Source organism: Eleutherodactylus coqui, chromosome 12, assembly GCF_035609145.1.
Source record: "Eleutherodactylus coqui strain aEleCoq1 chromosome 12, aEleCoq1.hap1, whole genome shotgun sequence".
NCBI lineage: Eukaryota > Metazoa > Chordata > Amphibia > Anura > Eleutherodactylidae > Eleutherodactylus > Eleutherodactylus coqui.
Window position 1 is genome coordinate 54,559,727 of NC_089848.1, and position 22,638 is coordinate 54,582,364.

The following is a 22,638-nucleotide window of genomic DNA, read 5'->3' on the forward strand; positions in this document are numbered from 1 at the left end:
AAAGATGTGCTGCTGAGACGTTGGAGCACGTTTAGTAAATTGTGACAAGCTATTGAAGGTAATCATCTCCCTTCATGTTATAGGAGCCTAATTGACAAATAGACCGCTGACTAGTGATTACAGGCAGTGATTTATTTAGCAGGTGATAGCATAAGGGCTTTACTTTCCTCCATAACTGGAGGGGTGGGGGTGGTTTGTAAATCTGTCTACTGCACTGCCAGACAGTGATCTAGGCAGCTGCATGTAAATGCCAAAAGTGCGAGCACCGTTTCCTGGCTTTTTCAAGCCAGGGTAATTGTTTAGAAAGTGTTGCCTACCGGGTTCATCACATATAGATATTTGTGCCGATGTGGAAGGTGGTATAAAGAGGTGGAGGAAGAGGAAGAAGAGGAGTAGCATGGTGAGGAGGAGTCAGACAGAGAGGAATGTCCTACAACCATTGTCGGTACCATGAAACATGGACCACAACTTTCAGCTTCATGCCCCACCTACCGGACATTGACCCAGTGTGCTATTAAACATATGTAACGGTGGTGGAGGAAGAGGAAGCAGAGGAGTAGCATGGTAAGGAGGAGTCAGACAAAGATCAATGTCCCACAACCATTGTCGGTACCATGAAACATGGACCACAGCTTTCAGCTTCATGCCCCACCTACCGGACATTGACCCAGTGTGCTATTAAACATATGTAACGGCCCTGGCCATGCTTGCTAGACCATGTATTTGTGGCCAGGTGCATTCTTCAACGCCAGGGACACGTTATCACTCACATGGTGTAGTTTTATATAACTTATCAGCTAACTTTGTAGTTTGCATAAAAGCACTGCTAGCTGCATAAGGCCTGCAAATAATTGTAGGGGTCGGACTGGTAAATTTGAACGACATGAGAGGCTGCTGACACACATTGTGTATTTGAGGTTTTCTTGTTTGGGTCTCTTTTTGTTTTATGTTAATATTGCTAACTAAATAAGCCGCAATCCCTGGGATGCACAATATGTGAGGACAGAAGGTCAAGGAGAATAGCTTGTATCTTTCTGGGCTGTCTCAGTTTTGTGCAACGTAATTGAATTCCCTTCACTGCACTGCTAGCTGCGCAAGATCTGCAAATAATTCAGAGTGGTCGGACTGGTGACTTTGAAGGACATCTAAAGCCACAGAGAAATGTAATATTTCCCACACCAGAGCATAGTTTGTCTGTCTGCATTGCTGCTATATACATTGACAGCAGCAGAAATATCCTCAATGTACAGTCCGTGTTTCGTATAGGCATATAAGCATGATGGGGATTACTTCTCTGCTCCCTCCAATAGAACTCTGTTTAAGTTCTCTGATGTTTTACAAGCTTTGACACCCAGTTACAATATATCCTCTGCAGAATATCTGACCCTAACAACAGACCATTTGTTATATTGGCGTGTAAACGTGAGACAGCTTGTCTGTCCTGTGCTCAACTGTAAAATGGACATAGGTTGCCCTGTGCCTATCTTATATGTGCCTAGGTCATGTGCTGTAGGTGTCCAATCAAAATGCTGCCCATATGCAAGATGGAGGACACATTTGGTCAAGGTGCCCTGGCTTCTGATTGGCTGAACTCTGCAGCAGGAAATGGGAAATTAAATTTTCACCAAAAATCGTTTTGGACTTACCCAATTACAATTTGCTAAAATCGGGTCAATTGTATCACTTGGCTTATCAAGACAAGTAACACTAGTGGAGTATTACCATATTCCCTCATGTCATTTGTATTCTTTGGCTCTATAATACTCCTATTTATATGACTTTACCTGTTATACGCAAAAACTCAAAAAAAGTAACAGTATGAAAATAGCATCTATGTATTAATGTAGTCAACTGTAATAATTTCATTTTGTTTATATTATTACATTAAAATCAATTTACAAGGATATTTAACCTGGTTCAAAAGTTTGAATAGTTGATAGGGAGAACCCAAGATGGCTGGAAGTAGTGTTCAAGCCAATGTATGGTTAGAAGAGGGGAGGTATAATTGTAATCAAGTAAATTATGTTAATTATTTTTACTCCTGATGCTTACATACATATAAAAATCACATCTAAAACATTAACAAATAGTCACATTTCCAGGGTACATTTCATAAATAATCAAAAATAAAAATAGCAACCCTCTTCCAAACTATTAACCCTCTCCAATCCACTGTCTGATGTCTAAAGACATTATGATTTAAGACTGTACAGCTCCGATGTTGCAAGACGTCCGTCGGGGTTCTCTTACTGTATATTACCAGCCTCTCTGCTATCAGAGCCTATCCAATGTGTCGCCTCATGCAGTACTGGCTTTAGCTAGCAGATAGCGCTATTGTATAACAGCAGAAAAAGGGTAAGCCCTCTAGGAAAACCAGAATACAAATCGGATTGGAAAGGGTTAAATCCTGCTCAGCAGTGGTGACTACTTCTGTACATGCACATCATTGAATGCCCAGTGAAAATTAACCATATTCATAATTACCTGATAAAATATATACCTTGTATAATTGACTTTGTAGGCGGCAATGTCCTCGGCTGGGGATCTCTGCCTTCGTTGCGAAGGAGTTTCTAGGTGCCAGTAGTTAATACGATTTAGAAACATTTTCGCCAACTCTATAATAGTCTGTCGTTCTTTCGCAGGTAAATGACTAAATTTATATTGTACAAAATTATTTACACCCTTTAAAAGGAAACAAAATGAAAACAAAATGAATTTCAGAAGAAGAAAGCATACATTAGAATACAGACATGTCAGAGTACGTGTATTTGTAGTAGCTTCTAGCCAATGTATACTTACGACATATATATGGTTTAGGCCGAATGCACAAGGGCAGATTTGTATTGCGGAACCCATAGCGGGGGTCTACCTTCGGATTCCACAGCAAATACCGCCGATGGCATGCTATGGCGAAACACGATTTCCTCTACACGAGCGGAAAACTATTGCGATTTTCTGCTCGTGGCGGAGAAATCCCAGCAGGATGTGATTCTATGCAGATTCAGCACGGACGGCTTCCTTTGAAATCAATGGAAGCCGTCCGATCGTGGCCCTTCTGCAATCATTATTGCGGAAAGGTTGGGGGATCCGCGTCTTCGCCTAGCGACGGTGCAGCTTTATCTGTACTGCTCATGTGCGCCGGCAGACCGGCCGCCACATATGCAATACAGATAAAGAAAACTGCGGACACGTATGCGGGGCTCACCGGATAGGAACAGGGTCGGATTCCGCTGCTGGTTTCAGCTTGCGGAATCCAACTCGGTCATGTGCATTTGGCCTTAACCGAATATCCCCACTGTTTCATTAATCACTCTAAAATTCTGATTAATTACATAACACACAGGGCGTTCCACTTGCTGGAGGCCCAGAAAATGGACTGTAACTCCAAGACGAATTAACACATTGTACTGAAATTTGGTTAAAACATGCCTTACTCAGTGAGAATCAGGAACCCCTCATAATATGTGCTGGAAGTGTCCCCTGCTTGCGGTCAAGCATGCCTGAATCCGATGGTCCATACTGTTGAACGTTCAGGTAAGCTTCTCTAGAGTCACTGCAGCTATTTCTTGCGCCTTGTTCCTTTTCTGGATAATTTGTGGCTTAATCCAGTAAACTTTCATCTTCAGGATGCAGCAAAGACTCCTACTGACTTCACGACTGAAGGAAAACATGGCTGCCGAGTGGGCAAGGTGGGACATAGTGTGCTGAGCAAGACAGCCAGGCTAGCCGTCCAAACTAGCTGTTCCATCTTCCTCGCCAATGACAGTGAGAGAGATGGAACAGATACAGAAGCAGTTGGGTCAAGCAGTGCTCGACGGACAAGTTGCGAGGGGTTCCCGATTCTCATTGGGTAAGGTATGTTTTGACCAAATTTCATCAAAATGTGTTCATTTGTCTTGGAGTTATAACAGTTGGGATACTTTGTATTATGGGATGACTTGGATTTTTCTGTTACAAATCTGCTGCTTCATGCCACACGGTCATAGAGTTATAGTATCACCATCTGATAGGTCCCCACAGCAAGCAGCTAGTTTTAGAGGGCCTTTCTGGGCAAATACTGCTGATGGTCTATCCTCAGGATAAGTCATCAATAGTTGATCGGGATCCGCCCCTCAGGATCCCTGGTGATCAGCTGATTGTCCGGCCCACTGTCAGTGCAGTGGAACTGGATGTCGTCATTGGGGTCGGAGCAGGAAGTCTCAGAGGCAGTGTCGTTCCCACTAAAATCAAAGGGAGCCTTTTATTACACATCCATCTTTGACCCCAATGCCAGAATTTGATCATTTAGGGTCGTTTCCCACAGTTTTTTAGTAGCAGATTTTATGGCAGATTCTCAAGCAATATTTTGAGCCAAAGCCAGAAGTGGATTCTACAGCAAGGATAACTAGAAGGCTTCTCTAACACGGGCGCTGCACGAAGACTCCATTTATTTCAATGGGACCTCTCAGACAAGCGTTTTTAACATGCGCTAAAACGAATGCTGCATGTTCTATTTTCAGACTGTCACCTTGTTTTAGACGCCTTGCATCGCCCATTGAAATGGAGTGCGCTAAAAACTCTGTAAAACGCTATGTTTTTAACGCTGCTTACTACGCCACTGGGAGGGCATAGTAAGCAGCGCCGTGTCCAATCAGAAGCAGCACTCAGCTGTCATTCAATGACGGCTGGACGGTGCCCCGTGATGCTCAGCCAATCAGAGGCAGAACTTTCTGTAGGCAGGGATTTTTCAATCCCCCGCCTCCAGAAGACAGAAGAAGACTGCCGGGGCCAGAGACAAGAGCCGGACAGCTCTTCTAGGTGAGTTAATTTTTTTTTCACTTTTTTTTACAACTAGCCATGATTTTCAGGAAACGACTAATATTTCAAGCCTTTCCCCGAAAATCATTGCCGAGGTGGTAGCCTTCATTCCATGGCTTTCAATGGGGCTGCAGCAGTGCCGACTCCATTGAAAGCAATGGGATAGCATCACGGACTTCTGCCACAGCTATGACAGGGCATTCCTTCATCCCCATGGTCACCGCTGGGATGAAGGAATCCCCTGCCATAGCTGTCACAGCTGTGTCAGGGGAGCGCAATGTACTCCCTATGTCTTCAATGAGGCTAGTGCTACTGCCGCTGGCCCCATTGGAAACAATTGGCGGTATGGGCCATTCTTCTTTGCAATGCGAGGTTACAGTAAAAACATCGCTAATGAGAATGAAACCATTGAAAATCATTGGTTTCATTATCATGCGCTTTCACTCTCTCTCGCATCGCAAGGATATTATATTGCCAGCGGGTGTTCACCCTAGGTCCTTCCTTTATATTTCCCATTCCTTTTGAAAACAATTGTGTCTTTGGATCAATAAACTGCTTTAAAATCGGCTGCAAAAACCTGTGCGTGAAACCGCCCCAAATGATCAAATTCTCGCTACCAGCTGAGTAAACTTACCAATATCCACAGCTACTACTGAATGCTTTTAGATCTCCTCTTGCAGGAGGTTTCGACAGACTACAACTGTGGATTTAGCATTGCATAGGACAATCATGTTTGTTCCAAGTATGAGTTTGTAACTTACTGTATAAATTAAATTATTACAGTCTTTCCAGACAAAGTTTCCAATTCACCTATCTGAATATAACACCAGGACTTCTGTGAAGGTATGCCATTCAGGGTTTACAAAAACTAGAAGGGAACCCCAAAAGATTCTGTAAAAGCTAGTGGTTATTTTCCAGTATGTATTACCTACTGAAGGGGCTGAGCTAACAAAACTTTTTTTTGAAGGTTTGCTGCTTACTTGGCAATTTCCAGGATACCTGTGCATGCCAACCTGTTCTGCAACTGAGAACGTAGATTTGGGGCAGCTTGGTCTCTGTTGTTGGGAGTAAAGAGGTCATACTAACACCTAACTTATTTTTATAGCCTGAACGGTGGGCGATTACTTGCTTTACATTCGTTTTTACTAACATTGACATTAACTGACTTCTACAATTAAATCAGTGATCTGGCTACATGGGATAGAAAGGTTACACCAGGCACTAATTAAGATTATCCAAAGCAATAGCAGGTGGCCAGTATTATACAAGGACAGTCAAAGCTAGTGGTGGGGAAGGTGGGTGGTAACCCCAAACCCATGAACGTGGTGGGCCAACTCAGATTCCCAGACGAACTCCACTCAACTCAACTGTACCCTATGGAGAAGTAATGATGAAGCCATAGGCTCTATGTCCCATCATGCTCTGATCTGCAGCCTTCGGAAAGCTTAGCCCACGGCTTGGAAGCCAGATTCCTGATGCAGGAGATGCACCATGCCACTTGCTTGAAGCCAGAAGCCAGAAGAGGAAACTGCACTTGTGAAGGTGAGTATAAGCTTGTTTTCTCTCTTACATTCTACTATACTGTTTGTGGGCATTCAGAAGGCATTATTACTTTTAAGGGGGACTCATGAGGCATCGCTATTTAAGGGGGCACACAGAGATATTAGTACCTTTAAAAGGACATTCGGGGGGTCATTACCCTGAAAGGGGCGTACAGGGGGTATTATCATTGTCAAAATAAGCATTTTTACTGTCTAGGAGGCAAAAAAATAGGCATTACTACTTTGTAAGGGTCACAAGGGTGGGAATTAAAAATTATGCGGAGGCATAAAAGGGAATTTTTTTTTTTGTGCCATAGCACAAAGGGGGCAGTATTACTCTACGGGGTACTAAAGAGAACACTATTACTGTTTTGGGGGTACAAAAGATGGCAGTGCTGCTGCACTGAGGCGCTCTCTTAAACTGTTATTTTTAGGGGTATTATGTATCTGGCACTATTGCTATCAAGGATGCTGTCTGTGTGGTGCTATATTTTCGATGGCAATTATAGTGATGACCATTTTGGGGGGGGGCACAGGCAACACGGCAGATGGGGCAACAACAGGCACAGAATTAGGGGTAGCAACACAATGGAGATTTTGTGCAAGTTGTGAAAAGGTTGGTGTAGTGCTGGAACGGGGATGAAACAAAGATGTCTGTCTTGAAAGAAGTCATCATGGAGGTCTGGTCCAGATGGAAAAGGTAGGAAAAGTGAACAATTCCAGTCAGAGAGGGCATCAGCTGTGAGTCACCACATTTTATTGTATTCACGTATACAGTCTGCAGAGTGCCTGTGCAGAACTGATATTTACCATTATATTGGTAACTGCATGGTGGTAATGGTCTTTATATAACCACTAGGATTAGGACATTCCTCTGCAGTTGTAACCATGTATTATCTGAGGTCGGAGTCTACTGAGGATGTTCCACTCTCTCCTTCCTGTTCTGAATCCCTCCTTCAGCCTCCACACATGGCTGATTATATTATATATTTAGAGGTGTTACTGTGTCACTGCAACAATACAATGTAAGTACTGAGCAGATGTGGATTTGTGTACAATGTAAGCATAATCAGTGATGACTAAGGATCTAGAAAAACAGTAAATATTTGAGGAAATCATTTTATTCCGTGGCATTTCTTGCGCTGCATCTGTTCCTTATTGGATTGAAGTAAACAAGTGCAGCGACTCCAGCAAATTCATATTATCGGGATTTTAAATGGCTGATTTGTTTTGCACTGTGACACGCTGAGAAGGCTGGATGCGGCGGCCATGGAGCAGCAGTGATTTTACAATGACAGACTCTTGATTCAGCGTTTCAGGCCTGAAATTGTGCAGTCACAAGAATTGGAATGTTAAATGAACTAAACCAAGCATACATCGCCCCACCGCTGGAACATGGAGAGGGCCGGGATGTGGTGGAATGTGAAACAGAAGAATGTAAGCAATATGCGCTTTAATTGCTGGAAATACCGAAAACACCTTGTTATGCAACTATACAGAATATACTGTACATATTGCATACGGTGGATATAAAAAGCCTACACACCCCCTGTTCAGAAATCCGATTAATCAGTAATTAGATTTATTTCCACCCTCAGTGTGACCCGTTATCTGTATAAATCCATTGAAAAACAAACTGGAATCACTTAAGGTGGAAAAATAAAAATAAAATAAAAATAATGTGGTTGGATAAGTGTGAACACCCTCTTATATTTGGGGGTGTGGTTGTGTTCAGAATTAGCCAATCACATTAAAACTCACATTACATAGTAGTCAGTACACGGCTAGTATTATTTACAGGGATTCTGATCTCCCCCGTTATAGAGTTCAGTAGGATTTTCCTGACATTTTCTTAGTTGTGTTTTTCGGCAAAAGGACGGTCATTACGAAGAGGATTAAATTTGGCACAACAGTGATATTACCAAAAAGTGGACGTCCCTCAAAAATTGATAAGAAGACAAGAAGGAAAGTGGTTCGGGAGGCTGCCAAGAGGCCTACAGAAACATTAAAGGAGCTGCAGGAGTTTCTGACAAGTACTGGTTGTGTAGTATATGTGACAACCATCTCCCGTATTCTTCATATGTCTGGGCTGTGGGGTATGGAGGCAAGATGGAAGCCTTTTCTAACAAAGAAAAACATCCAAGTCTGACTATGCTTTGCCAAAACCTACATCAAGTCTACCAAAAGTATGCAGGGGAATGTATTATGGTCTGATGAGACCAAGAGGGAACCTTTTGGGCCACAATGCCAAAAGGTCTGTTGGGCACAAAGCCAACACTACGCATAACCAAAAGACCACCAATCCGCCGTGAAGACGGTGGAGGCAGCATTACGCTTTGGGGCTGCTTTCTGCTGCTGGAACTGGGGCTTTAGTCAAGGTGGGGGGAATTATAAACAGTTTTGGCACACAATTTCACCTTTTTGAGCACTGCATTGATTTTCTGAGCAGCACTTGAGAACCAATCAGAGCCATCGCTTCCAGGAGGCGGTATTTATGAATCCCATAACCAGAAAGTGATCTTCTGTGAGCAGCAAGAGGACCCGGACTAAGCCTGCTAGGTAAGTAAAATAAGACCTCCCCTGAAAATAAGAACTAGTACCTCTTTTCGGGCAAAAATTAAAACGGGATCTTATTTCTGGGGAAACACGGTGCAAATACATTGTCCAAACAACTACAAGGAAACATCTGACCCTGGACTACACCAATAGGGAAACCCTGCCTATAAGCGAAGCAATCATCCTGATAATGACAGCCCGGCGTCAGGAACATAGAGCCGAACTAACTCTCCCTAAAAGATAGCAGGAAACAGATGACCCATAATATAAACTCCAGCAAATAGAGCAACATGAACAAGACACAGAGCGAAACCCCCAAGACCAGGAAACAGATCAGGCAGGACATAGCTCACACCAAGGTTCTGCACACCTATGGACAGAGGGGAATTCGGACCTGAACCAAGCAGAACTTAGTTCAGACTCAGGTGTCTGCACACCTACGGACGGAGGGGAATTCAAGCATGAAACAAGCAGGAGGTGTGAGGACGCCTAACTTCCCCTCCTTAAATAAAGACAGAAGGAATTTAGACATAACCAAACAGGACACAGTTCAGTCCAGGAGTCTGCAAACCTACAGACAGAAAGGGATTCAGACAAACGTATGCATGTAATCACCAGTGTTCAGAAAGTAGATGATGAGGTGTAATGACCACCACCTCTAGCAAGAGGCGCTGCTATTTATGTGCACCCCAGGTGAATGGCTGGCTGGAGCAATCCACATAACAGCCAGCCAAATCAGATCCACCTGCAGAGATGTACTCTGGAAAGTGCATAGCACCACAAGACCCAGGAGCACAAACTATCGCAAACTTGACAGGTACATCAACAGAGTATTACTTTAAGGGCTTATTCAGACGACCGTATATCGGCTGGGTTTTCACGCCTGGCCGATATACGGTGTCCCTCTCTGCAGAGGGAGGAGGCTGGAAGAGCCGGGAGCAGTGCATTGAGCTCCCGCCCCCTCTCCACCCCTCGCCACTATTTGCAATGGCAGAGGCAACTTTTCTGGTGGGAAACATGTCTAAGTCAGCCACGACCACAAATTTAAAAGAATTATATATATATATATAAATAAAATTAATTGATGAGTGTCACTGAGATATAAATTGTTTCCATAGGGGTTCCACAACGATAAAAAGGTTGGGTATCACTGCTCCGGAGGGCCGCCGTCATCCATGAATTACATGAACTCCCATTTATTTCAAATGGTGTTTTAATTCTTCATTTCAGTATTATTGTAAGAAAAGTGATCACCCCCAAGAACAGATGATCAACAGTCATTGGGTTGTTGACTGGAGGAGACAACTTCTTCATGTGATAGAAAATAATAGTGGACAACTCCAGTAATCTTGTACTGTCTATGGAATATCTATTTAGCTCCTATTGTTTTACAACTTCTGCTTCCCATTTTAGGTACATTTTTCTGTTTAACAAAAGGTGGAAAAAAGAAGAATCAAACAAGGAAGTGTCATGAGTGTGGGTGGCAAAAGGGACAATCCATCAAAAGATAACAGAGAAGAAAGCCCTTCTCAGGAAAGTAGGTAATTACTGTGTAGACACCGTAGGGAGTTTTCTGATGAAAAACCACAATCAAAGCTTTTACCTGTTCAATACTGGGCTTCTCGAATGGTGGACTTTCCAGAGATCCTTCCACTATCGGTTTCCCCATTTGCAGAATACATTTTCTTAAAAGCTGAGTGTGAAAGGTAAAAAGTTAAATCAAGTATGAATTCATCCTTTTCGGCTAACCTAGTTCATGCAATTGGAATAGAGATCATCTATAAAAGTCCAGCAGGACTATCGGTCTCACTTGGGGAGCTTTAGATCACTGCATTATAAAGGATGCTTAAAGGGGTTATCCAGGAAACGCCGTCCGGGGTTACACCGGGGTTGGAGAGGAAGCAATGAGAGCTGCACTTGCAGTTACCAGTACCTGCGACTATACAGGGGTCGGAGCAGTGCTCCGACTCTGTTGTGTCCCAGCGGCTACTTCCTCCATAACCCCTTTAACATTTTCCTTATACCAGTATGATAAAAAAATATCTGTAGAATTATAGAAGGTAAATACAATTCTCGAATCATAAAATTATGGTTTAGTTAAGTAGAGTGGATGCAGGTCCTTTGCCTCTGAGTTTACAGGAAAATAGAAACCAGGTTCATTTGGAGAAAATATACTCTGTAGGGTGGCAAAAAAGACAGTCTAGATCAAGGTCCAAGACACGCACATAGTAAACTGACCGTGCAATTACATCTGTAACCACGTCAGGCTTTGAACGGCTTGCAGTACCTTAAAGAGATAGAAATAGACTTGTTTGGTATCAGCATCTTCTTCCTTATGTACACAAGTGAACAAGTATTCCACATCTAATGCAATCCCCAGGAGTCTATTAATTTCCTCTTCTGATACATTCTCTAAATGGGAAACATGCGATGCTGAAAAACAGTAAGTTTAGAGAAAAACACAATTTAATGCTGGGATATTGTCATTTATAAAGTCGATGAAAAGAGATTGGCCATTAAATGTGAATGCAAGAGGCCCACTTGAACACCTGATGAAAATGTAAATACCGGAACTTAGATTCTGTCTATCCTACAAATATCATTTCGCTAAATCTAACTGGACAAAGGTTCTCCAGAATATCTCGGTAATGCCCCTTTAATTCAAACCTCTCATTCCTGCCTCCAAGACTTCTCCAGAGCAGCACCGGTCCTCTGGAACGCACTACCAAAGGCTACCCGGCCAATGCAGGACTCACAAAACGTCAGGCGTGCTTTAAAAACATACCTCTTCAGGGAGGTATACCATATCTCCTAAGCCAAAACTCTCTGTATGTCGCCTGATAACATGCTGCCTGACCTACTGACTGCAATCCCTGCTAGCCACCATCAACTGCCCCCTGCAGTCACACCGTTTCTGCCATCACACGGCTTAATGTCTGACCATTGTTTATGTGTATAGCATCCCTCACTCTTCACCTCGCCATACCGTGCACATCTCCAGCCCCTTTACCTTCTGTATCACCCCATTATCTGTAGTATGTAAGCTCGTTGGAGCAGGACTCTCACCCCTACTGTCTCCATCAACTGATAACTATGTAACCGTGGTTCTGTAATTTGTGTACTATGTAACGCTCATCGTGGAATTATTCCGAAAGACCGGATAAAACTAACACTAAAAAAGGCACAGCCAGATGTACTTTATTCTTAAAGGGATACGGTTATGTTGAACGTGCAGTCCTATCTGTGGGCAACAGGTTATATAGAGTAGGGGGAACTGGGTATAATAATATATAGTTTTGTGGGAAAATCCCTGCACTTTCTATAGTTAGGAGTCCAGTGGGCGGTGATTAACAGCTGTCTAACACTGATAGAGCCGCCCACTGGATGCCTAAGCATAAAAAATCACGGATTTAAATGAATAAAATACAAGTTATATAGCTTGTGGTTGTAAATAACTCTGGCCAGAAGTTGGACTGCATGTTTATCATGACAGCTTCTCTTTAAGTAGTAGCTAAAGCTATCCATTTTCTTGAGTTGATTTTCTCTAGGCTTCATTTCTACTCTACTAAGCAACTGAAAATGTACCAGCCAAAAGGTGTACGTGGAACACTAAAATAACATCAGAAGTTCTCACGAGTTCATTTTATTGAGAGCACACGAAGCAAGTGGGCCACGTAGCAGGCCTTTTCTTAGCGCAGTCTTCATTTTACTTATAAATGTACTTGTCTTTATTTATAAGTGTCCCTCCCTTGATACTTAAGTGTTTTTACCACAAGGGAACCCCAGGAAAAATGTTCCCATCCTTTGAATAAGTCAACTATCACTAGAGAAAGCCAAGAATGCATGCTTCTAATTTGTCGAATGTTTTGTTCTTCCCATGACAAGCATCTGGAATGACCTGAAGAAAATCAACCCAGTTACCTTCACGAAAAGGGAAACCTTTAAAGTAGTGTTCCAGTTAGAGGCCACAATTATAAGTTTTCACTCATCCACTGGATGAGTGAAAGGTGATAGATGGATTGGGATAAGACCGCTGAGACCTCCACAGATCCTGAGAACAGGAGTCCTGTTTTCCCCTTTGTCTCCAGTTCCTGGTTAATTCTTTCACATCAATGAATGGAGGTCAGGTCGCGCAAGTGCACTGCCGTTTCATTCAGTGTCAATGGGACTGCCGGAGATAGCAAGGGGTAAAATCTGCAATACATCTGCATGTAAGACATGTAGAGTTTGCCATTTATTTACTATCCAAGAAGTGGGCATGCCCTTAAACGGATAGGACATACAAGCAATGTCTGAGCCTCAGCAGTCGGACTCAATCATACAGGTTTGTGTCTGAGTGCTGATGACATACCCATCAATGCCTGCGATAAGGAAATACCTTCAGGGCTATTTTCAACTAATGCTGATAATTGTAACATTAATTAACATTTTGCCTAATGCTTCAACAAACCACAAGTTACAAGAGTACTCCAAGGAAGCTCAGAAACAATACTGTTTCTCCCAACCCCTTCCCCGTCTGCCGGAGAGGCCAAAAAAAGGCAAGTGTAATATGAATGCCTTGTTATAGTAAAAGTGTTCTACAACAGTGTAACTCAAATTTTGCATACTATATTAATATCAGAACATAGTACTAGAGCGATGACGACCATGAAGCGTGAAGGTCAAAATATTTAAAAAGTATATTGGAAACTTATTTATAAAAGTAACATCATATTACAAGAAAACCAACGAGTGGCTCCACGAAACTAGGACAAATGGAAATTCTAGAATTAGGTCAGGCAGCTTCAGTTCCTTGACTCGATAAGCCAATAGTCAACCGTCCAAATTCAGATGTCACAAATTACCTTTATATTCTTATACTTTCATTGTCTAGCCCTAAATCTAAAGGCCCATTTACACGCAAAGACAATCTTTGAAATCATTCAAAGATTCACAGTTTTAGCGATTGTTTTGCATAAAGTGTTAATGGACACTAATGTTCATGAACACTTTATCAGTTTCATTTGTGTGTAAAAGGGCACCGAGAGCTGTTTGCAGAGCACAGCATGTGGTCCGAGCTCTGCACACAGCTCCATTGTTCTTGTTCCAGGCTGTGGGTAGAATTCAATGTAATCTCGGACTCCCATGCAGAACACAGCGAGTGGCCGCTGTTATCTCTCTCTGGCTGAACGATGGATTTTAAGCTCACCTTAAAATCATCGTTCAGCCGAAGAATGAACAATGGCAGTGTTTACGCACAATGGTTATCGCTCATATGCCATTGTCTGAACGAATTTTGAGCGATAATCGTTAAATGGGCCTTATGTCTTCATTCACTTTCTTACATCTTAAAACCGCCTGGGCTCAAACTAGTATGGCCACACTGGTCAATTCACATATGGCATCGCAATTAAGAATTATGGCATTTTATACTATGTATAAACAGAAACATGGTAGAAAGGTAATAAAATTCATAACAGAAAGTCTTCCTTACCGAGTGTGTGAGAACAACTACGACACGGCTCAGTGAGACTCACGACTGTCTGCTGAAAGTCCATTCTGGGTGGTGTGGGAGGAGGATTGGGGTTCTTCCATCCATTGCATTTACAGGTTTCATCAGCCTGAAATGGCATTAAAAATACCTTATTATTAAATGCTAAACTTCCTGTACAGTAAGAGATTAAAAGCAAAACATTACAAGTACTTAGCAAGAATGTGAATGAGAACCCAGCAATTACAAGACATTGAAGACTGACGGCCAATAAAGCCCACATGGTCCATCTAGTCTACCCTTACTTTATTCCCCCCTCAGAATATATACTTACCCCAGACGTGCCTCAATTCATTTATTGTTGGTCTTCCAAACACATCTGGAGGGCGTTTGCTCCGAGCTTTACAGTGTCTAGTTTTGGGAAAATAATGTTTCCCGAGGTTCCTTCTGATCTTCCCCCTACTAATCTCAGATTTTGCCCCCTTGTTCTCGTGTTTAGCTTCCTAATAAAACCACTTCCCTTTTGAACCTCCTTTAACCTAAAGTTTTAATCATGACCCCCTTTCCCTTCTTTCCTGCAGACTTTACTAATTAAGTTCTTTAATTCTCTATCTCCAGTCCACTATACATTTCACCTGCAGTTGTGTCCTTGTAATACACGGACAGTCCGGTCCACCAGAGAAAGCGGTGTGCAATGGCTCTACAATCTGGCTAGAGGGGAATCCTGGGAGGGTCTCCCAATGATCCTAATATGCCCAAATCGGTCACTTAGAGATAGCTTATCTTGGTGGGACAACCCCTTTCATTACTAAAAGTCTAGTTTCTATTTTTATTTGTACAGATCACAAAATCGCAGTGCTGAAGTAGCCATACGCCGGCTTCACATGAGCGGATTTGCGCGCGCAATACGACGAAAATAGAACCCATTGATTTCAATGGGTTCGCTTACATTTCCATATTTTGCATGCGCAAAAAAAAATACAGCATGCTCTATTTTTTTGTATAATTGCACACCAAAGATCCCCTTTAAAAGTTAAGAACATGCGGGAATTCATTAAGACTAATTAGCCATTTCAATCGGTGCGGCTTTCTTTGTCGCGTACAAATGAATACGCAGATGCAAAGAGTACAGTAAAAAAAAGCACAGTTCATTCCACAAAAACACTATGCTCATGCACGCAGATACGCATACGCTCGGGTGAAGGGGGCCTTAGTAGTTCAATAATCTTCTTTACAACAAGCAAGAAAGTAAGACAGCCCAATACACAATGCAACAGACTGCAAAGAACTCCTATACCATAAACCCTCCATACAAGGGTGGATTCCCGCGTGGTGTAAAAAATATGCCTTGAAAATCCACAACAGCGAAACCCAAGTGGAATTACTGTTGCCACATTTGCGCCGCAGGTTTTAGTAATAAGAAGCATTGAAGTCTATGATACAATTCCGCATCCAAAAACTTCAACACACGTTAAAAACATTATGGAATGTATTTCCGCAGCAGGAAAAAAAATCTGCGAGGGAATTTAACCCATTTATGTTCCCCTCGCCCCCCATAGAATTATATTGTGTACCTCTACAGCAGATTCTTTGATTGTGGAGGTTACATCACGTGTGAATCCACCCTAGTGATGGATGCCTGGTAATTTGCACAGTAGCTAATTAATACAACAAGTAACACACCAAGAGCCGGCATCTCCTGAACTGAAATAAATTAATTGCATCCAATTACTTACACATTCACACAGTCTTTACACAAATTAATGACATGGTAAGCACTTTCCTGGAAGGCACTAAGAGAGCTAGAAGCACAACCACAACCCCCCAGAGGAGGGAACAACTGGAATAGGATTCTAATGTGCAGCGCGGAGGGAGCACCTGGGCAGACCAAGATATCCAGTACAATCAGATCGCGGACCGGGCAAACTAATGCCTCATTGACACGGGATGAGCTGTCGGGCAAACGATGCCTGACACTCGTCCCAGTGATGCTTGTCCTGTAAGGTTACACAGGAACAAGTATCACTGGCATCCCTCGCAGCGCTGCAGGCATGGAGGCGAGAGGGCCGGGGGGCGTCCTCCCCTGTCCGCCTCCATTCACTGTAAACAGACAGCGTTGCATGCATTTACACGGGATGATTATCATTCAAATTCTCGAGGGGTTCCGACAATTTGATCGATTCTGAATGAATCATCCAGTGTAATTAGGCCATAAGTCTACGAGCCCAACATGCCTTGCATTAAGATGTACTTAATCTTTAGGAAACCAAACAATTTAGAGGTGATACGGTCGATCTTACTGGGGGTAACAGTGTATTATTTAGAGCTCTAATATTATTTGGCCATATACGCATCTGTGAAGTCAGGAATTGGGGATGCCGATGGATATATGCCTTGTCTATAGGGGGCACATGTACATATATGGCAGATAGGCGTTCTGTCATGAAGGCAACCCCATGTTAATAAAAAAAAACAAAAAAAAAAACAACATGGCAATCAGCTGTTATCACCAGGATATGCCGTATTTGGCCATATACATGGACAAGCCATGTCCACCATAGATGATCATCACTAGATGATCTGGCTCAAGTCCTAAATGGAAGGCTTCCCTCCACAACGTACATAAACAGAACTGTTTGTTTGGAAGAAAAACTTTTTGAATGCCAATTAGCCGCATAATTCTGGACCTTTCAGAAAAGTCCTTAAGTGACGGTTATCAACACATTCACTACAGGATAAGTAAAACATGGCTCCCTTCTTCCACAAACAATGCCTCATCCGTCTACAGGTTTTGCATGGTATTGCAGTTCAGCCCCATTTACTTCAATGGAGCTCAGTGGCATTACCAGATATAACCCGTAGACAAGTGTGGCACTGTTTTAGGACTAAAGTATTTCTAACCTGGACAGGCCGTTAAGGTTCAATAGCCATAGCCGGTATGGACATCCCTGATGAAAATGATAGACCTGGTTTCCATTGTTGGACAGTGGCGATTTCAATAATATTTAAAGGGCCACCCAGGTGACATTTTCCTTCCCACTTATTATGTAACTATCCTCCAAATATATTTTTATATATTTATATATCGGCTAGTGTTACCTTGGTTTGTTATTCCTTTTTCTCTTAAACTCCTGGCCTCTTTCTTCTCAGATGGTCATGTGATCTTAATTCGAATGGACTCAGATGTACTCAGTGTGCATTCAAATGGGTGAGTACGCGTTGCATCTATGTACTTGGGATTTTCATGCAACTTTTTCAGGCGTGTGGAAAAAAAAAATCACAAATGCTTCCAATAGTTTTCAATGGTAAAAATGGCATCGCATGCGAGTGCAGTGCAATTTTTTTAAGATTCCATAAGGAATAATGAGAAATGGCCCCAAAATTAGGAATTGCCCAAAATTAGGCCATGCAGTGATTTTTCTATCTTGCGGCATTGCTGCAAAAAGAAAAACTCTCCGTAAATAAAAATACATTTAAATCAATGTTATTAACGTGCAGGAGTTCTGTCCATATCGCAATCGGACGGAATTCGCCAGTGTGAATACATTCAGTTTATGCTGTCTGAAACTAGTCAGTCTCTGTGATGCTATTACATGGACCTTACCGCAGAAAAACTGTTTAGAGGAGGGCATAGACACTATTAGGACATTCACCGAAGATGATCACACAGCTCCTGTCACACAGTTATAATAGAGGAGATCACTGCTCATCCTGATTGTATACTTCTGGTCTGCAGCTTATTTAGGCGACTATAGAATACGTGCAAATGCGGGGCGGCAGCGGGGGGGGAGAGAGAGATCTCTCTCACTCCCACCCCCGCTCCTCCGCCGCCCCCCAGCATTTGCTCGGACGAGTATGCAGATACTCGAGAAGAGCGATGCTCACTCAAGTATCTGCCTTTACCGAGCGTGCTCGCTCATTTCTAATTATCACAAAGCAATGAAAGCAACATCAAGATGGTGCCCGATAAGCATCGGACAGGAGGCTGCACGGCATGGAAGTGACTACAATGCACATAGGAGACGTCCACAGGTAATCAGCTGTAGGAAGCAGCTTTGGAAAAATATGTTTTCACCGGAGTAGCCCTTTAAAAAGTATTTATAGTGCTGAATATTTAGAAGTAATGTGTAATATAAAGTGGTATCTACACTAATATCTTACACTGAATAAGGTTGTATCGCCTCTTACAGTTACACTGCATTAGTCACTGAAAACGTACACTGCGTAGTGCAATTTGAGCAATTTTGTGTTTCTGCAACTTCTGCTCACGTCAAAGCCATCCCATGGACTTACAACTTTTGTTGTTACTTTGGGATTATATCATGACATTTGTTCTCATGTAAGTTAGATAACCTTACATTTTTTCTTGTTACATTTAATTTGCTTTCCCTTATCCTAACCTTTCAGCCCCTACAATCACCATGCTCTGTGTCATATAACCTTTACAGCTTGGTAATAGCTACAAAAACACAATATTTCCTCACAAATTCAAGTTACTAGAAGATATTCTGAAATGAACCCCTGTATGCCACTGCTAACTTTCATCCAGACTTAATGACTAGTCCTCAGTCTTCTGCCCTTTAACCCATTGTTACACTTCTATATTCTCCCTTCATGTAACAACACTTCATTGGTTCAGTAACAAACACCACAGAAAAATATAGACCCCTTGTCATTGGGCTTACAGGCACTAGGATATACAACTTAGTTCCTGCTTGTAGCACTAGGATATACAACTTAGTTCCTGCTTGTAGCACTAGGATATACAACTTAGTTCCTGCTTGTAGCACTCCCTAGTGCTGCTGTTCTTCCTCTTCTGTGCTCTTCCTTAGGGGGCGCACATCTTCTGTTCGTCTTTTATCTAATAGTGCCCTTGTCATTGGTTTCTTCTCTGCTTATAAATTGCTTTGTGTGATAAGTCCATTCCCAAGATGAGGTTTATTACAGACCCATCGGAAAAGCCACTCAGAGCTGATTTGTTAGAAATCGGTCCTCATGAAATCATGATAACATAATTTAAAGGGGTTATCCAACGACTGATTTGCGTCACCTATCCACAGGATAAGTAATAGAAGTCTAACTGGTGGGAGTCAGACTGCTGGGACCCCCACCGATCCAGAGAACTGGGGTCAATTGTGGGATAGTTGTAATACAAACCCTTTTAGCCTGTCCAACAATTTGCCTATGATGAAGGTAAAGGTGTGTACGGCCATAAAACTGTCGAGTACATGCCAGTTAGTTATGTGATTGTACAGGTGGTCCCCGACTTGCGAACAGGTTCCGTTCCAGGAGCCTGTTCGCAAGTCCATTTTGTTCGCAAGTCGAACAAATGCTTGTATGGAGCGGGATCGCGCGCTCCATACAACGTCGGGTGCCGGCTGTTCTTACAGCGGGCACCCGGCGGCAGCAGTTCCGACGAGCCGCGCCGCTTGTCGAAACTGTTAACACTTTAAATACCGCTCTGACAGCGGTATTTAAAGTGTTAACAGTTCTGACGAGTGGCGCGGCTCGTCGGAACTGCTGCCGCTGGGTGCCCGCTGTAAGAACAGCCTGCACCCGACGTTCAGGGGGCCCGTACAGCGTCCCACGATGAGATCACGGGACGCTGTGCGGTTGCTAGGCAGACGGGGACCTGCTGAAAGGCCCCAGGGCTGCCTATGCAGAGTGCCCATCAAGCACACGGCTTGATAGGCACTCTTCATAGACAGCCCTAGGGCCTTTCTGGAAGGCCCCCGGCTGCCTAGCAACCGCGATCTGACCGGACAGGCTTCTATCAGGCTTGATAGAAGCTTGTCCGGTCCCTGCACAGCATGATGTAATGCCATAGCATTACATCATACTGTGCAGGACAGATAGTTCGTATCTAGCGAAATTCGTAACTCGAATGTTCGCAAGTCGGGGACTATCTTGTATGGGCAAAATCAGATGGCCAAAATAAATAGCATATCCGCCTAGCATATCCGAACTCGGCAGACGATTTTACATGCGACCAAAAAAGATAGCTTTTGCCCTATCTTTTGGCCGCAATCAGCCAGAAGCTCCCAGAGAAGCCTATCGGAGCTGCCGGCAAAGGGAGGGACTTTAGCAGCGACTAGCACTGCTAAACTATGTCAGCCGGCTCTACTGAGCCAGTTGAAGAATTTATGCCACCCGAAAGAATTCCGGTATGTGGTGTGTATGCACCGCACCCGGCCATGTGAATGGGTGAGAAAACACAAGATTTAGTCGTGACTTGGTCATGCCTCTCTCTCTCATTCGTGAGTTTTGCGGCCGGACGAAAAACACATTGCCCATGTGAAAGAGGCCTTGGGGTGCTTTTAGATGAGCCGATTTATCATTTGAATGATGTCATCATTGAATGATGTCATCGTTAGCTCGTTTGCTCATGCAGCCAGTTTAGACAAGCAGATTGAAGGGGCCAACGTTGCATCTGCCTAACTAAACTGGCTGCATAAGCGAACAAGCGAATGAGCTAACAATCACGTAATTCGCTCATTCAAACGAGAAATTGTACAGTCTTTCACATTCGCTGTTTAAGTGAATGAGAACTACTGAATGAGCGCTGTTTAAACCGAATGAGCCAACAAAGACTTTTATGCCTGCATAAAATAAACAGCGAGCGAAAAGTGAATGATTACCGTTTGTCTTTCAGTCATTGGCGCGCATTTAGATTAAACGATTATCTTTCACTTTTGCTCGTTTGAACGATAATCGCTCTGTCTAAAACCACTTAAAGAGTCAAGATAAAGTTTATCCCTATTTTAAATAAATACTGTAAATTACAACCCTGTAATGACCCCTCCTGAGGATAGGTTATCAATAGTTTTTGCCTGGAAAACCCCTTTATCATTCCAGTATGTACATTTACATTCTGGAGGTTCGGGGTTTGTATGGAGGTCCATCCGGCTCCATACAATGTGGGTGCCAGCAGTTATTTACGGCCGACACCACCCGCAGCGGCTCCAAACAGCAGCGCCGCTCATCGGAGCTGTTAACCCTTTAAATGCTGACAATTCTGATCAATGTCCAGGGGTCTAGAATGGCCCATCGAGATGAGATAAGGTGGTGCTGTGGAATCGCCATGGCAGCTGTGGGAATTCAGATTGCCTATCAAGCCATGCCTGTGGAGCCTGTCAGACCACGGTATAACGTAATACTATGATATTTCATCAAACCGCAGGATCAATCAAACCATTGCGAGTCATCCACAAAGGGGATTAAAAAAAAATGCAAAAATTGGTTTAAAAATGTTTTACTCATTATTATAAAAATAAAAGGCAATAAAAAAAGTTTAAAAAAAACATTTTTGCCATAATTATATTAAAAAAATCTAAATAAAAAAAAAATGAAATGATATTTGGTATTACTGCATCCGTAAGAGTCCTATCTATCAAAGTAACCCATTATTTGCCCCACACGGTGAACGTCGTCAGAAATAAAGATAGCGGATTTCTTTTTTTTTTTTTTTCCCACTATAAGTCACTTGGAATTTTAAAAAATTTTTCACTACATTATATGGTAAATAGTACCATTGAAAACTACAATCCCGCAAAAATTAAGCCCCCAGACATCTACATTGATGGATAAATAAAAGTTATGATTTTTATTTTTAAAAGGTGAGAGGAAAAATTGAAAATGGAAAAAAAAAGCGCCGCGTCCTTAAAGGGTTAAATAATACCAATCGGATAATATAGGTACAACAAAAGTCTCCATGTTGAATCACGGACAGCTAGTTATTCAGCCTTCGCCCTACAGAACATAAAAGACAATTGTAGATCAAACTTAGCTGCGCTTCATGCACAAGTAAGTTCATCTAAAAAGTGAAGACCTGTCAAAAGTGGGCAAAGTCACTTGTACATAGATGCACTTTGTCACTCAGCAGGAAACCTAATAATCATCAACAGCCGCTGACAAACACCACGTCTGGGCAATCAAGGTTTCACAATGCTTGAGTGTTGGCCATAAACATTAGACTACGGACATATGGCCAATGAATCATATGCAGGATCGCCCAACAACATGTCAGGCCGGACTGACAGATCAGGGACATGATGGAAAAAGTGGGGAAAAAAATGCTATTTTGCAAAGAAGTGAATGATCAGCCACAATGAAGGCATTCATAGATCTAGGCGATGAAGAGAACTAAACATTCGGTACAATGGATCACCTTTTCTGCCGATAGCATGACTTTCCATCGAATGTGTATTGCCAGCTTTAGTGTCAGAAGTATGGTGAGGCATATTCTACTTTCCATATTACACAGGGAATTGAGGC

The 22,638-nt window shown here is 42.7% G+C and overlaps 1 protein-coding gene across 1 annotated transcript in view; it reads right to left on the reverse strand.

Moving 5' to 3' along the window:
• The window catches only part of KAT2B (lysine acetyltransferase 2B), a 94,019-nt gene that overhangs the window by 44,478 nt on the left and 26,903 nt on the right, over positions 1–22,638 (reverse strand). The window contains exons 2-5 of the mRNA XM_066585231.1: positions 14,368–14,494; positions 11,182–11,327; positions 10,498–10,587; positions 2,501–2,682 (exon numbers count right to left, since the gene is read on the reverse strand). Of these exons, the coding sequence (XP_066441328.1) occupies positions 2,501–2,682; positions 10,498–10,587; positions 11,182–11,327; positions 14,368–14,494 (545 nt within the window). The remainder of the gene's footprint in view (positions 1–2,500; positions 2,683–10,497; positions 10,588–11,181; positions 11,328–14,367; positions 14,495–22,638) is intronic.